The 16656-nt window shown below is 34.0% G+C and overlaps 1 protein-coding gene across 3 annotated transcripts in view; it reads right to left on the bottom strand.

Moving 5' to 3' along the window:
* LOC150099255 (sodium/hydrogen exchanger 9B2-like) overlaps window positions 1-16656 on the bottom strand; it is a 285631-nt gene that overhangs the window by 163008 nt on the left and 105967 nt on the right. For all 3 annotated transcript variants that reach the window (XM_090403898.1, XM_090403899.1, XM_090403900.1), the window contains exon 4: window positions 9115-9396. In XM_090403898.1, coding sequence (XP_090260024.1) covers window positions 9115-9396 — 282 coding nt within the window. The remainder of the gene's footprint in view (window positions 1-9114; window positions 9397-16656) is intronic.

The raw sequence follows: 16656 nt of genomic DNA, 5'->3' as shown, positions 1-16656 counted from the left end.
CATTTATGTTTATATATTTTTATTTTTTCTATTACTCATTCTTGATTTAATTCTTTCATAATTTCTTCATTTCTTTTGTGATCAAATAGAGTATACTTTGCAGTTTTTCTCATAAACTTCATTTCAGCTGTCATTCATCTTTTTTGTCTTTTTTTGTTGTATTGTCCGGTTTCACTTTCATACAATAGGACTGGTAGGGCTAATATATTGTATTGAAGGGACTCCTGTCCCTTCAAAGTTTCTAAATGCTGAAGATGTGCCTGCAAGAATAACAATCAACTACTTTCTACCAGCGCAAGTCATCAATTTTGGATATTCATAATTTTATCTGCCCTGAATGTAATCTTGCCTTTACTTTTGCTGTTGGACTTAGAATGCATCTTTCTTCTAAATATCCTGTTGAGGTGAATGCTGCTGCTAGCTGTACTGAGTGCATTAAAATGTGCTGGAGTTCAGAGGAGGAACAAATCCTTGCTGAATGTGAAGTTTGTTTGGTGGTAGCAGGTGTTAGGAACTTAAATGAGACTGGCTGATGTGTGGCCTCATCGTACTTTTCATGTTATTAAAAGTCATCGAAGACTAGCAGGCTACAAACAGCTTGTTAATGAGCTTACAGAACTTTCTAGGAATGGCAGGATGGGTAATATCTCCATACCTCCCACCCCACTTTCTGTTCCTACTCAACATCAAGTTGATTTTCAACAACCAGATTTAGTAACAGAGGCTCAGATTTCCAAGTTAGCATCATCTTTAGACCATCAACCTTTAGCAGAATATAATCATACAACTCTTAAAGACATTATTCATGCCCATCTTAATGGGCATGATATCACCAGCAAACTTCAGGATTATCTCCAAAATGTATTTTCCGAGCAGCAGCAGCGGCCTCGTTAACCAAGAAATCCCCCTTCATATAAACAATTGAGGAAGAGGGCTTATGTAGAAATGCAAGTCAAGAAGAATCGCAGGATGTGTGCAAAGACTATACTAGATGGGGCACCTCCCTCTGAAGAACAGCACAAAGATTTTGTGGAGTTTTGGAGTACTGTCTTCTCCACCGCTGCATTTACCTGATCAAGACCAGCCTCGTGTGCTTGGATCTTCCCTGAATCAGCCATTTATTCTCCAGAATCGCATGAAGAAACTGTATCAGCTTTACCCCTAGTAATTCAGATTCTAATGCTGATGGCTTTCCAGTGTCACATTTAAGGAAAGTGCCCATTCAGATTCTTCTGAACATTTTCCTATAAATTAAAGTTATTCCACCTTATTTACGGAACTCAAGAACTATATTTATCCCAAAAAAGGATACTATTAGGAGAGCTGCGGATTTAATCCTTTATCCAAGAATAAGCCAAGAGGTGAAGAGAATTTTAATAATAAGGTGTGACACCTTCTGGCTACTTATATCTGAAAATATGATTTCTGCATTACCAAGGTTAGAGTAATGCAGAAATCTTTACTGATGAGACCTCAATAAAGGTCGAAACCATTCTGGGTAGTGACCCCTTCCCATAATGCCTAACATTATACATGTCCATAAGGATATGTGCTTTGCATTATGAGGTAACTGATGTGAAGTCATTAGTTTCTATATACAAGTTAACCAGTCCTGAAATTACTTCAGGTGCACACTTTGTTTGCTTACACTTGGATCAAGGATTAAACCAAGAATATAATTTTTCATCATCAAATTCCTGCCATGTACCCTCAAGGGGTGTACAGGATATGATAGTACTACATGAAAAAAAATTACATCATCACTACCTTCCTATCTACAATTTTCCTCCAAATCAGTCTGTTACTTGACAAGACTCCAACATTATCAGATCTTATATTTCTATCTTCTAAGGCACTTTGGACTGTATCAATCCACCTATATCTTGGTCTTCCTCTGAGTCGTTCTGCTGCCAACCTGGCAGAGAACACTTGTTTTGCTAATCTTTCTTCACCCATTCTGTTTAAGTGACCATAAAACCTGAGATTAGCTCTGCTAACGCATTCCTGGATGCTGACAATGTCAAGTTCTTTCCTAATATCCTCATTTTTAATATGATATTGCCATTGCTGTCATCTGTTTATGCCTATAATCTTTCTCAGGACTCTCATATCTGCAGTCTCTAGTCTTTGGTCAAGTGTTTTACTTCTGACCCAGCTCTCAGATCCATAAGTTAAAACTGGTTTGAACACTGTGTTGTATATTAGTCGGAATTAGTCGGAACACTAATTCAGTGTTCCGACTAATTTCTTTCTTATTCCATATGAATTTATTCAATTGACTTCCCACCATACCAGCTTTGCTGATTCTGTTGTCTATTTCTATATTTAATTTACCATCTTCACTAAAAATCGTACCTAAATAGCTGAAATGTTTTACTTGCTCCACAGGTTCTCCATTCACAACACAGTTGACATTTTCAATGATTCTGCCTATTTTCATTGTTTTTGTCTTTTTATTGCTGACCTTCATAACATATCTATTACAACAGTTATTTAATTTAGTCAGAGAATCTTGCAGACTTGTAGCGGATTTATTTAGAAGTATAACATCATCCGCATAAAGCAAAGAGCTGAGATTAACATCTCCAATTTTGATATCATGTTTAATACCACTTTCCTTCATAATGTGATCCATACAGATAATGAATAACAGAGGGGATAATGTACATCCTTGTCTCTCACCAGATTTAACATTAAACCATCTTCCTGTACTTCCTTCAATTCTAACTGCTGACTTACAACTCAAATAAAGACTAAGTAGTGCTTGATATAATGCCCCATTGATACCATATAGCTGTAGCGTATTGAATAGCTTCTCTCTTGGCACCTTGTCATATGCCTTTTCCAAATCGACAAAACTTAAATACAGATCTTTGTTATATTCCCATACTTTCTCCACTATTTGTCGTAAAGTGAAGATCTGATCCTGACAGCCTTTATTTGGCCTGAATCCAGCTTGTTCTTCACCAAGCTTTTCTTCCACAATTCTTCTCAACCGTTTCCTTGCATAGATCTTGCCAGGAACACTCAGTAGGGAATTACCTCTGTAATTCTCACATTCAGTTTTATTTCCCTTTTTATATATGGGTACCATGAGAGCTCTGCTTCAATCGTTGGGAATTCGTCCCTCTGTCCAGGCTTTCTGAACTATGCAGTGCAGCCACTGTAAGACTCTTAAGTTTTAAAAGAGGTAAACCGTGAGTAGACATAACTATACAAATAAATAACGGAAAAACTCACGTAGAAATATTATTTAATAGTATAATTTTCGCCTGTGTGTCACAGGCATCTTCAGTACAATTAGGCACAAAAATTAAACACTGACAATTCCAAAAAGCGCCACCTAAGTAGCTGGTGTAAGATAACTAAAAAGGTCAATAACTTTCCTAAAAAAAAAAAAAAAAAAAAAAAAAAAAAAAAAAAAAAAAAAAAATTTAATACAATAAAAAGTTAGGAAAGATTAGCTGATTTGTAAAGTACTATCTCCCATAAAGGGGATAGACGTAAGCCGTCGGATCTGTTTAAGTTAGGAGAATAAAGTAGAGTTTCACATACATGCTTCTTTATAAAGGCGTTCCATGAGACACTGACTTTTGTGACATGTTATATTGAATACTTTAAACCTGAAAAGTCTGGACTTGCAGAACATGCCATCTTCACTAGACACAGAGTTCATTGGAGAAAGACAAGAGTTCTTCACAAAAGTCAGTTTCTCATGGAACGCCTTTATAAAGAAGCATGTGAAACTCTACTTCATTCTCCTAACTTAAACAGATCCGACGGCTTACGTCTATGCCCTTTAAGGGAGATAGTACTTTACAAATCAGCTAATCTTTCCTAACTTTTTATTGTATTAATTTTTTTTTTTTTTTTTTTTTTTTTTTTTTTTTTTTTTTTTTTTTAGGAAAGTTATTGACCTTTTTAGTTATCTTACACCAGCTACTTAGGTGGCGCTTTTTGGAATTGTCAGTGTTTAATTTTTGTGCCTAATTGTACTGAAGATGCCTGTGACACACAGGCGAAAATTATACTATTAAATAATATTTCTACGTGAGTTTTTCCGTTATTTATTTGTAAGACTCTTATACCACCATACTTCAGCATTTCTGGTCAAATATCATCTACTCCTGCTGCCTTTCCACATTTCAAGCCTTTGATGGCTTTTTCTACTTCAAGTATGGATATGTATTCCTGACTGCATGCCTGGTCAGTGTTTTTTACCACAGTGCTGTCATCACTGCTTGTTTAATTTACCAGTTTTTCAAAGTAATTACTCCATACTTCAAGGATATCTTTTTCTCCCATTTTCATGTCACCTTTATCATCTCTAACTCCTTTTACAGCCCTCTTTCCTCCATTCCTAAGCTTTTTCAACAACCTCTAGAATATTTTGCCACCTTCTTGATATTTATTTTCTATATTCTTGCCAAAGTCCTCCCATGACTTTTGTTTAGCTAGTTTTACACACTGTTTAGCATTCTTGCATTTGTCTCTGTATTCTCTAAGAGCACAAGCTGATTTGCCAGGAACTTTTGATAATGCTTTCTTCTTCTTCTCCTTCACTGTCTCTTTAATTTCCTGTGTCCACCATGGTGTTTTAATTTTTCTATCCTTGCAGACAACCACATGCCTCTCTAGCTGAATCAATCAGGGCTTTCTTCAAGGCTTGCCACTGAATCTCCAAGGTTTGATTCCTGTTCTCAAACTCTTTCATTTTTTCTTCAATAATCTTTGTGTATTTTAGTCTACAGTTCACATCTGAGAGCTGCTCAACTTTTATTCGCTTTAAAACTTTCTTACATGCTATTCTTTTGAATGTGAAATTCAATTTTATCCTGCTCTAGACTAAATAGTGATCACTTCCAATTTCAAATCCTCTGTACACTCTGGTGTCCTGCACCAGGGAGAAAACATCACTATCAACAATAACATAGTCAATGAGACTTTTCTTATTCCTTGCCTCTTCTCTCCATGTGAATTTGTGCACATTTTTATGTTGAAACATGGTGTTAGTAATAACCAGTCCATGTCCTGAGCAGAAATTTAACTGATATTTGCCATTATTATTAGCTTTGCTCTTTTCTCCAAATTTTCCGAAAATATTTTTGTATGTCTCACACTCATTTCCTACTCTGCTATTTAGATCCCCAACAAGAATATAATTTCTTGGTATCTTTAATTTATAATATAACTAAGCGGAAAAATTTCCAATATCAAGGATACTTTTATTTCCAGTTTTAATGTCACCTTTATCATCTCTGATTCCTTTTACAGTACTCCTTCCTCTATTTCTAAACTTTTTCAATAGCCTTCAGAATATTTTGCCACTTTCCTGATATTTATTTTCTATGCTCTTACCAAAATTTTGCCATGACTTTTGTCTAGCTAGTTATAATCAGTGCTTTCTAACATTTGTTTCTATATTCTCTAAGGGCACAAGATGACTTACTTGTAACTTTAAATGTGCTGTTTTCTTTTCCTTGACTGCTTCTTTAACTTCAAGTCCACAAGATCTCTCATTGTTGTATCCTTGCAGACAACCTTGTCATATGCCTCTCTAACTGAATCAATCAATGTTTTCTTCAAGGTTTGTCAATGAATCTCCAAGGTTGTTTTCAAAGTCTTTCATTTTTTCTTGAATAATATTTGTGTATTTTAGTCTACAGTTCACATATGAATGCTACTCAACTTTGATTCATTTTAAAACTTTTTTATACCTTCTTTTCAATATGAAATTCAATTTTATTCTGCTCACTTCCAAACTGAATCTTCTGAATACTCATGTCCTGAACTGGTAAGATATCACTATCAACAATAACACAGTCAATGAGATGGTTCTTATTTCTTACATCTTCTCTCAATGCGAATTTGCACAGATTTTTATGATGGAACATGGTGTTAGTAATAACCAGCTCATGTCCTGAACAGAAATCCAACAGATAGTTACGATTATTTTTAGCTTTGCTCTTTTCTTCAAATTTTCCCAAAATATTTCTGTATATCTTATCATTTCTTACTGTGCTATTTAGATCTGTGCCCAACCCTTCTTTTTTTATTGTGTCAGTTGCTTTCTCTAATGCCTCACAAAATTCCTCTACTTCTTTCTTAATAGAATCTTCTGTGGCACCACAATGCAAAAAAGTTTCATTGTCCAGTTCCCCATCGTGATATTTGTTCATATCACTCTACTTGATATTGCCTGCTATTCAAGAAGACCTCATATTCAGGTGCTAAATACTATATCTAGTCGTTCTTTGTTTCAGTCACACGTATTATGTCAATCTGATATTTATCCAATTCTTCTGCTAGTTCCATTTATTTTCCATTGATGCTTCTTATGCTGATAGTACCAATCTTGAATTCTGTTGATGTTGAATTAGGATGTGTTCTAGTAGTTGAAGTCTTTTGCTGTTTCCCTGGTTAACTGATGAAAATACTGGGGGGGGGGGGGCCTTGTTCAATGCTGTTTTTCTTGTTCAAGAAATTCGTTTGACATGAAATTCTCTCATGTTGTACCATCATTTTGCACTATAGCTTAAGCCAATAAGAATACAAGTTGGCTGGCTAAATTCCAAATTGCCAACCCATCCTCATTCATTCAGCATCCACTTAGATACCTCACAGGGTGTATCACGAGAAGGCAAGGACTGAACATCGGGTCAGAAACCCTGGGTGGTTCTTTATATTCCTTAAAAGGATGGAGGTCTCCTCTCAGTTATATAGCTTTGATCCTTAAGCATCCCCTTTCCCCACCCCATTTGTAGATGCATGTAATGTTTAATAACATTTTGAAGCAGTCATATATAACTGATGTAAATAAAGCATTTAGTTGTGTCAGATATGTAAACGCAAACATTTTCGCAAACAAAATAATTATTCTGAATAGCTTGGCTTAAGGGGGAAATGTCAGCCAGTATGGTCACCAATCTATACAATTAAAAGTTTTTCTATTTCAGCAATAAGATGAGTCACATTTATGGATAACTATAGCATTAACTAGTGTAGTACTTTTCACTTCACTTAAAACTTTGTTTCTGTTTTTTAACAACTGTAAAAAGAGTAATATGAGGTAAGTTTAATCTGTGGCCTATCCTCAGTGTTCAATACACCAGTGTCACTAAATTTAATCATTTTAATCTTAGGCCATAATGCAATAGGGTTACACATCTTCTTTCCACTGGAAGAACAGCACCCTTATTTTATCTACCATTATTAATAATAATAATATAAAACTTATAATCACTTTATAAATCACACTGAAATATCAAACCACAAATGAAAGATGTCTGAACAGCAATGTTATAAATAAACAGAATTTCACAAAACTGCACATCAGTTTATTCACTCCATCAATAAACTGATGCACAGTCATATTGCTAAAACCATCATATACATGAATACAGCATTGTATAAATGAGCACTTGTCATTATTGAAAAGTGGTGTACGAGTGGATCAATTTAAGGTGCAAGTGTTATAAGGCAGGTTTTTATTGTACTTACTTGAATTACATAAGATTGGTTATTTATGAATAAGAAATTTTTAAAAGATAATTAAAAAATACCTTAATATCTAAGAATATAGAAATAATGGTATACAATAAAATAAAACCACAGAATAAAATACTTAGAGTAAAAGAACAGGTAAGAAAAAGAAATGAGAAAAGAAGGAAAAGGTAAACATGCAGAAGTACATGGCAATCGTAACAATGATTTATATTGGACAAATGACTATTGTCCATGGTTCATCTTTGTCAAGTCTGAGACTTAATTTATTATATTAAATCCATGAACAATACATTATTTTTTCACTCATTTGCAGAAAACAAGAGCACACACAAAAAAACATTAACCACAACGCCTGCAAATTATGTATTCTAGTGGCATCAAAACATATTAACCAAGTACCAGCTTTATAGTCACACATTTAAATACATGAATGCAAAGCATCCATTTAAATTGAAATAACATTTGGGTATCATTAGAATAACAAAGACATGAAGCATAAATTATATTTTATCCATACAGCTATTTGAGTAGTTAAAGTCATTATTTACACAAGCAACTTGGTGGCTCCCTTTAACTCTTTTCTCCTCACAACTGATAATTCACATCAGTAAGCTAAGTGGAAGAAGATATGAGGTGACCACTATAGAGTAAAATATTTGCAAGAGTTAACTTGATTTAATTTTTTTTAATGTGTATCATTATATAATGATATATAAACACTGGAAAAAATTACTTTCAATTATTTAACATAAGAGTCAAGTTTTCAGTAATATTTATTGTTATGAACACATTTCCTCAATACAGCATGTAACCTTACAATAGGGAAACCATCCATTTGATTATTAAATATTTGACTAGCTTTTCCAGGATGGATCTTAGCTGAATCTTGAGATGCTTCTGGATGCTCATCCTAGGCTATTCTACTAAATCAAACAGCTGCTTGCCCTTGTAACCATAATGATTCTGCACTCTTCCTTCACAAAACATAAAGCAATAGTTTCCCTTCACTTATTTGTTTCAAACTTGTCACTGACTGAGTGAGCACCCTACATACTAATTTTCTGTAGACTATAATATCAATTATAGAAATAGTGGATATTAAAGATCCAACATTATTTCAAAGCTGAATGTATGTAGAAAACTAGTAAGTTTCAAAATTTTTGACCTGAGAGCTTATGAGAATACAATCCTCAGCATCGAAGTTGCCTTAGCTTGCACTATCTAAAAGACATGTGTACTGCACAAGCATCCATATATTCACATTTTATTAATGCATTATAACTTCAGTTATTACTTTATTTGCATACTGTGTACATCTGTTTTGGTTATTTGCAAAACAAAAATAAAGAAACTTAAATAAAAGCCTTTATTTCTTCATTTTCTCACCTATCACAATCTTATGAAACACTTAATGAAACATTTCTACTAAATGTGCATTTTACAAATGCACTTTGCCATACTATAAAAGTTTTTTATATCATGCATTTTTGAAACTTCTGTAAAGTGAATTGTTGATAATATATAGCAGTTGCAAAAGTTGTATATATTACCATAAAATGTTAATTATACTATATATAAATTACTGGACAAAATTGGTTTTGTACTTACCCAACAGAGGTGGAAGTTTAATGAGATTTACTAAACATCCAACAACATAAGCAACAATAACTAGAGTAAAAAGAGCAAAAATATGTCCCCCAGGAAGAGCTAAAGAACCGGTCAGACCCCAAAGGGTACCCCAGATGAGCAGGATGCATAATAAAATTGTGAGCACAGATGATGGTATCTTGTGTGGAGGGCAGGCAAACATATAATTCAAATACTGGGTAAACGAAGGATTTTCTGGTAATTCTTGCAAACCACAGGACCACCCACATGGCCTGCCATTTCCTACAGAAAAAAATAAAAATAAATAAAAAAACATTCCTTTAAAACAACAGACTTGGATGTCCATAAACTCTGAAGACTATGAAAATGAAATGTTTTCATTATTACATTATTATTGACAGCTATATGAAGGGTTAAAAGTGGCACTGACAAAATGGAAAAACATGTAGTATTAAAGAACTACAATGATAACAACTAATTCTCATATATACATGCATATATACAAAATTTTTCAATTACATCATCATATTATGATCCAAAAATAATTATATTTCTTTTTTATATGGAAATGAGTTGGTGCATATAGCCATGAGTTTTTTTTTTTGTGGCAAAAAAAAAGTATTTATTCGTCATCAACAATTTCCTGATATATACTCTCAAGGGATATACAGGATACTATGACAGTAACAGTAGTAGAGAAATCCTGGAAGACCTCCAACTAGATTGGAAGACTCTCTAACTAGAGTGATAGGAAACAAATGGAGAAGAATGGCCCAAGACTGCCATTGCTGAAACTTTGCGACCTGCATTCATGAAGACACTCTGAATGAAACAACAGGTCCATCCAGGTAATCCAGGTAAAATGCATTTTAGGTTTTATGTTTAAAAAAAAAAATGCAGTGTGATATAATATTCCAAATTTGGGTATAGAGATCTGTTATTATAATTTGGGTTAGGCCAATGTAACAAAATTTTTTAACTTTCCTTAAATATTTACACATGAAGATAGTTTCAGGCAGCAGTTTAGAGATGGTCCAAAAGATCCTATGGTTACTGCCAACTTCATGCTGAGCACATCCAGACTTGTGTAGTTTAGAGAGTGTCAATGTTCAGGGATCTGCATCATTGTTAAATGGCCTATCCGACTGTACCTCAATTGCAAAAACATGGTACTTGATAAATGGTAGGTAGAGAAAAGAGGGCAAATTTTTCATTAAGAGATGAAAGTAAGCAGATTATGTTGATTGTGTTAAAGGTGGAAGGTAACTAGAACTAGAACTTTTTAAGGATCGTAACAAGTTTGATGGCACTTTTTACACAAGGAACGAGAAGCTTTTTAATCTCTAAGTCAGCAGATGATAGGCAAAATTAATTCTTTGAATAAACTCAGAGGTCACATTATACAAGTTGTGAAGACATCACATCAGATTATGGCAACGATGTGGAGGACCTTAACTTGTAGAAAAGAGGTTTCGATTCTATTGTATAAGGCTTTGCTCAGGTCTCTTATGGATCATTATGCACAGAGTTGGTCCCCTGGTTTTCATGGTGATGAGGATATGTTGGAAAGAGTCCAGAGAAAACTAAGGTCGTAACTAGTCTTTGGGATGTGAAATATGAGGACAGATTGAGGGAATGGAGTTTGAAAAACCTTGTGAATAGGAGGAAGAGAGGAGATATGATTGTGGCATTTAAGTTGGTAAAGGGTTGTTACCAGGTTAACGTGGAAGAAATTATTTGCAGAATGGGGGAAGGGGAGTAGAACAAGAGGACATGCCTAGAAGTTATATAAGGAGGATGTGAGCAGGGGCATAAGGATAGGTTCTTTGCATGGAGAATGGTTGGTCAATGGAATGCTTTGCCTGACAATGTGGTGAATGCAGATACACTGAATGAGTTTAAAGTGTGGTTTGATGGGCTTTGTATGTAACAGTGTTTGCCTCCCACGACAAGTCTTTGGATTCGATGGAGGTCTGGTATTATTAATAATAATAACAGTAATCTTGACAATATGGCCATTCAGAAGCAGAATGTTTTTAACTATTGAGCAGTCTCAATAGTTAAAAACATGGACACACTGCCCATTAGTGTCCAATGCCTCCTTCACTATCTTCTTCCACCTTTCTTTGTCCAGTGCACAGTGTTGCAGTTTCTGTAACTCCATTCCACCACACTTTTTCTGTTTACACCATCCATAATACCAAATATCAGCATGCAGTTAATTATTATTATTATTAACATCTCCAGGGAATCCAAGGACTCATTGTAGGAGAACAATCTACTCTTCTTCACTAAATACATCTCACCCTCTCCACTACTACTTAATTCTCCTACTATGACACTACTACCATCAACGGCATCTACCGCTCATAATCACCAACAACAGTATCTTTTTTGTCTGTAAATTATGTGAATTGTGAAGGCCGATTTGTCTGTACATGGGATGAAAGTTTCTGGGGGGAAAAACCTTGCTACTGCCATATGAGTGTCATGAATGTCTTTATCTTCTGATCCTCGTTTATTCTGCAGATATGACTAAATAATTGCAGCTTCTGCTGTATAATTTTCTGCATTAAACTCTCCTTTGGTTGTATCTTCCGATAGAGCTCTTCATTTGTGATTTTTTGTACCCAACCTATTCTTACAATCTTCCTGTAACAAGTTCTTTCAAATGCCAAAATTCTTTTTCTTGATTCCTTATTTATTACCCCCATTTCAGATCCATATAGTACACCACTAAAGATGCATATTTCTAGTACTCTTAATTTCATTTGTAGGCTGATCATTTTACTTTTCCAGATGTTATCCATGGCCTTCAGATTTGTTCTTCCTTTTACAATCCTGATCTTTATTTCTTTTTTACAGACCAAGTCATATGTCATTTTACTTCCCAAATATGTGAATTGTTCTACATTTTCTATATCAATTCCATCCACTTGTATCTTTTGTTTCATGTTCTTCTCACCAAATACCACTGTCTTTGTTTTTTCCAAGTTCATAACAATTTTATGGACCTGAGATCTGGGTCCAAGTAAAACACTTGACCAAAGACTAGAGACTGCAGATATGAGAGTCCTGAGAAAGATTAGGGATGTGAACAGATGGCATCAATGGCAATATCATATTAAAAACGAGATATTAGGAAAGAACTTGACATTGTCAGCATCCAGGAATGTATTAGCAGAGCTAATCTCAGGTGGTATGGTCACTTAAACAGAATGGGAGAGAAAAGATCAGCAAAACAAATGTTCTCTGCCAGTTCATTCTTATAAAGCCATTGGCAGGAAAAAGACCCAGAGGAAGACCAAGATATACCATATTTTCCGGTGTATAAGACGCACTTTTTTACCTTAAAAATTCATCTTAAAAATGGGGTGCATCTTATATAATGAAGGTAAAGATTGTTTCCTCTTTTCAAAGTCATACGCACTCCCTTTTATGTTCCAAGATCTTTGTAGGCGGTTAATAGTGCAATCAAATTGATGCGTGACCTTCACGTGACTTCTAGCACGTCATTGGCTAAGAACGGGAAGTCCCTATTCAAGTTTCATAATATCTTATCCGAGTAATCAGTTACCGATGTTTATCAGTATTGAGTTGACATGTTGAGATATTTTTTGTTCAGTTTGATATTTCCCTGTGGATTTTAGTGATGGAAAAAAACAGTGCAATCAAATTGATGCGTGACCTTCACGTGACTTCTAGCACGTCATTGGCTAAGAACGGGGAGTCCCTATTCAAGTTTCATAATATCTTATCCGAGTAATCAGTTACCGATGTTTATCAGTATTGAGTTGACATGTTGAGATATTTTTTGTTCAGTTTGATATTTCCCCGTAGATTTTAGTGATGGAAAAAAACAGGCGACATTCATATACTTTAAGACCCGGTATGATGAGATGTGTGTGAGATAAAAGGACCTCCTAGATGAGTCTTTGACTCCATGAGGTCTTGTTTAATAATAATAATAATAATACTTCAAGTTACAAATTGCAGGTTGTAAAATATGCGGAAAAACAAGGGAATAGGGAAGCTGAAAGACATTTTGGACCTCCGCCTACAGAAAAAATTATTAGAACTTGGCATGGTTTTGTACAATAATGAAAAGTGCATGAAACATGGAAAAATTGCGAAGTGGCCGGAACTAGAGACCGAAGTTTTGAAATGGGTGCAAGAAAATCGGCAAAATGGCATTGCCATTTCAACAAAAATGATTCGTATACATTAAAAATTACCTATTATTTTATCAATTTTTTTTAAAAACCATACTTTAAAGTTTAGGTTTTTTCCAGAAAATTGTATTAAATTTCTTGGGTGCGTCTTATACACTAGAAAATACGGTAGGTGGATTGGTACAGTAAAAGCGTGCCTTAGAAGACAGAAATATAAGATTGATAATATTGGGGTCTCGACAGGTAACAGACTGATTTGGAGGAAAATTGTAGATAGGAAGTTAGTAATGATGTAAAGTTTTCATGCAGTACTGTCCTATCCTGTACACCCCTTGAGGTTATATACAAGGAATTTGATGATGATTATTTTTTCCAAGTTCATAACAAATCCCAATCTCTTCCCTTCCTCATTTAACAGTTTCAGTATTTTTTGTAGTTCTCTTTTGTCGTCTTCAATAATAACAATGTCATCTGTGAATCTCAGATTGTTGATTCTCATCCCATGTACTGATATTCCTTTCGGATCTTCTTCATTTTGTCCATTGCTCTTTCCAAATATTTTTCCAAGTTCATAACAAATCCAAATCTCTTCCCTTCCTCATTTAACAGTTTCAGTGTTTTTTGTAGTTCTCTTTTGTCTTCTTCAATAATAACAAATGTCATCTGTGAATCTCAGATTGTTAATTCTCATCCCATGTACTGATATTCCTTTTGGATCTTCCTTCATTTTATCCATTGCTCTTTCCAAATATGTGATGAAAATGCCTGGTAATATTGGATTCCCCTGTCTAGTACCTCTGCTTGTTCTAAACCATTTTCCCAAATCCTCACCTATTCTAACTGCTGCCATTGCATTCTTATATCTTTTAATATGGCTATTAGTCTTCTGTCAATACCATAGGATTCCAGCACTGCTAATGTCACTTTCTGGTCAAAGCCTGTCAAATGCCTTCTGAAAATCAACAAAGCAAGTATATATGTTTTTGTTTTTTCTCTCCTAGCTTTCTCTGCTATTAACTTGCATTGTCAAAATCTGTTGAATGCACTGGATCTATAGCAATGTACTGGATGAGGATATCTAAGATAATACTCTTATAATTTTTTTATAATGCGAACTTAATCCTAGGATGGACATAGTTACTTCATATGTTTCCAAATAGCATGTGCATCACTGACCTAGCAAGTCCACAATGAAGGCTGAGGATGGATTGAATGAAATATTTCTTTTTCCAAATGCTTTAGATAATAGTTTTAAGAACAGATTGCCCACAAAGCTTCTTCCTTCAACTTGTTTATATAGAGTTCACTCGCTCAAGTAAACTGAATTAATGATAAATTTAAATAATCCTAAAAACATCTGTGGAAAAGTTATGGGATAAATGTTCAGCCAAAGCTATAATCATGAAGGGATATTTTTTTAAGTGTATGAACCTGAGTGGTTTTGTGAAAGGAAACAAGGTTGGACAAGAAATTTGCAATTCTGTACATTAGACTAACAACAGAATCAACCTTAATGGATTAAACCATTAAGGTTGATGTTTATTAATGAAATATATCCATTAATTAATCCTTAATGGATATAATCGGAATTATGACATTTCTGTAGGCCATAGATCCTTGGGATCTTCCATGGCAGATTATTACAGCACACATAGGAAGAACGGCAATAGTCAGTTAATAGTGGAATATAATCTGTTATATAATTTGCTACAGTGACCTTTAGAACAGTGCTGTGCATAAATAATTATAAGGGTTATGGTCAGAACTTTTCGACAGTTTGTTATAGGCAAGAAAGTCTGTCATAATGGTATTTGCTATAGTCAGTCAACTATGTCTTTAATTATTTGGACAGCTACTTGGTTTAATGATATAGCATTATCTGATAAATTTACAGAGTTTGTTAAGCTGACTGGTGGTAGAATCCTTGCTGATAATTTTGTAAGCAGTGCAATCTCAGATTTTTTTTTCTGTTACATTCCTCCTTTGTTGACTTTAGAGCTTTCAGTTGTATTTTTTTTTTTCAAAGAACAAAGTGCTTTTATTTCTGAAAACAGAATATTTAACTTGGGCTGTTTTGAATTACAGATGTCCTTGTAGATTTCAAAGTGGTTTCTTTTGAATTCCCATTTTTATTCCATTCATATACAGTGGTATCTCGCTAATCCGAACCCTCCAGTAATCCGAACTGTGGCTTGAAAAAAAAAGTTTTATTTATGGCGTATTATTATTTTGTGTACTACTATTTTTATTTAATAATTAATATTTTAACTATTATTATTTATTTTATTACTATTACAGTATAGTATTTTTTTCATACTGTCGATTGTGCCATTATACTGGAGGCCTATTTTGATTTATTGTGTGTTCACGTTTGCTTTTTTATACTGTACAGTACGTACTGTATTGTCGGCACGAATCACAAATACAGTATACACAAAAAAGAGGAAATTCAAAACGTGCATAATTTGGTTAAAAATATAAATTCAGATGTTGAAATTTCACAAACAGATGTTACGGAATGGGTTACAGGTAGAACCAAAAGTGAATTTGAAATCAAATCAGATGAAATTATAAATATGATACTACAGAATGAATTAGAAGACGATGATGAAGAGCTCGAAGAAAAAAAAGTAAAACATGAAAAGGTAGTTGACAGTTTTAATATGTGCATAGAACGGGCTAAGCAGAATGATACTAATGCAACTCCAAGAAGAAGCATTCGAAAAAAGTTTAGCTTCCAAGAAGCAAAAGAAAATCAGTGACTTTTTTTACAAAGAAATAAACTTTTTTTGTGTTATTTTGTAAAACTTTTTTTTGTGTTGTATACAAGAAAGTGATATTTTTTTACATAAATTAAGTTACATACTAAACTATGCAATTTTATTAAATCAGAATTCTCAACAATACAGGTACATACAAATTAAATTTTTTTACTAAAATTAACTTGTGTACTGTATTATTTTTTTGTTTTACATTACAGTACAGCAGCTTTTTTTTTCTATCAGTTACTTCATTTATTTACAGAATTAAATTCATGTACCATTAGAATCTGATTATTTTTGTCTTAAACGCTAATTATTGTTGCCTCTTGGAGGAAAATTCATTCTCCAAACTTTTCGATAATCCGAATGTGCATGGCTTTTATTAGTTCGGATTAGCGAGATACCACTGTACATAATCCTATAAGATATCTATAGTGAAATATCTTTCCTTATGCATTGAAACTGAGTATTCTAATTACTGTAGTAATGTGTTGTCACTCAACAGGTCTAAGACCCATTTCTTTCCACAACTACAGGGTGTTCGGGATAAATTTGACATATTTATAATTAATTATATTTTTCCGTAAGTTACATGTATTAACACACAC

This window comes from Typopeltis vanoorti, chromosome 14 (genome assembly GCF_054136105.1).
Source record: "Typopeltis vanoorti isolate ZY-2024b chromosome 14, IOZ_Tvanoo_1.0, whole genome shotgun sequence".
Lineage (NCBI taxonomy): Eukaryota > Metazoa > Arthropoda > Arachnida > Uropygi > Thelyphonidae > Typopeltis > Typopeltis vanoorti.
Note: the sequence above shows the minus strand (reverse complement) of the source record. Positions and strands in the feature narration are given on the sequence as shown.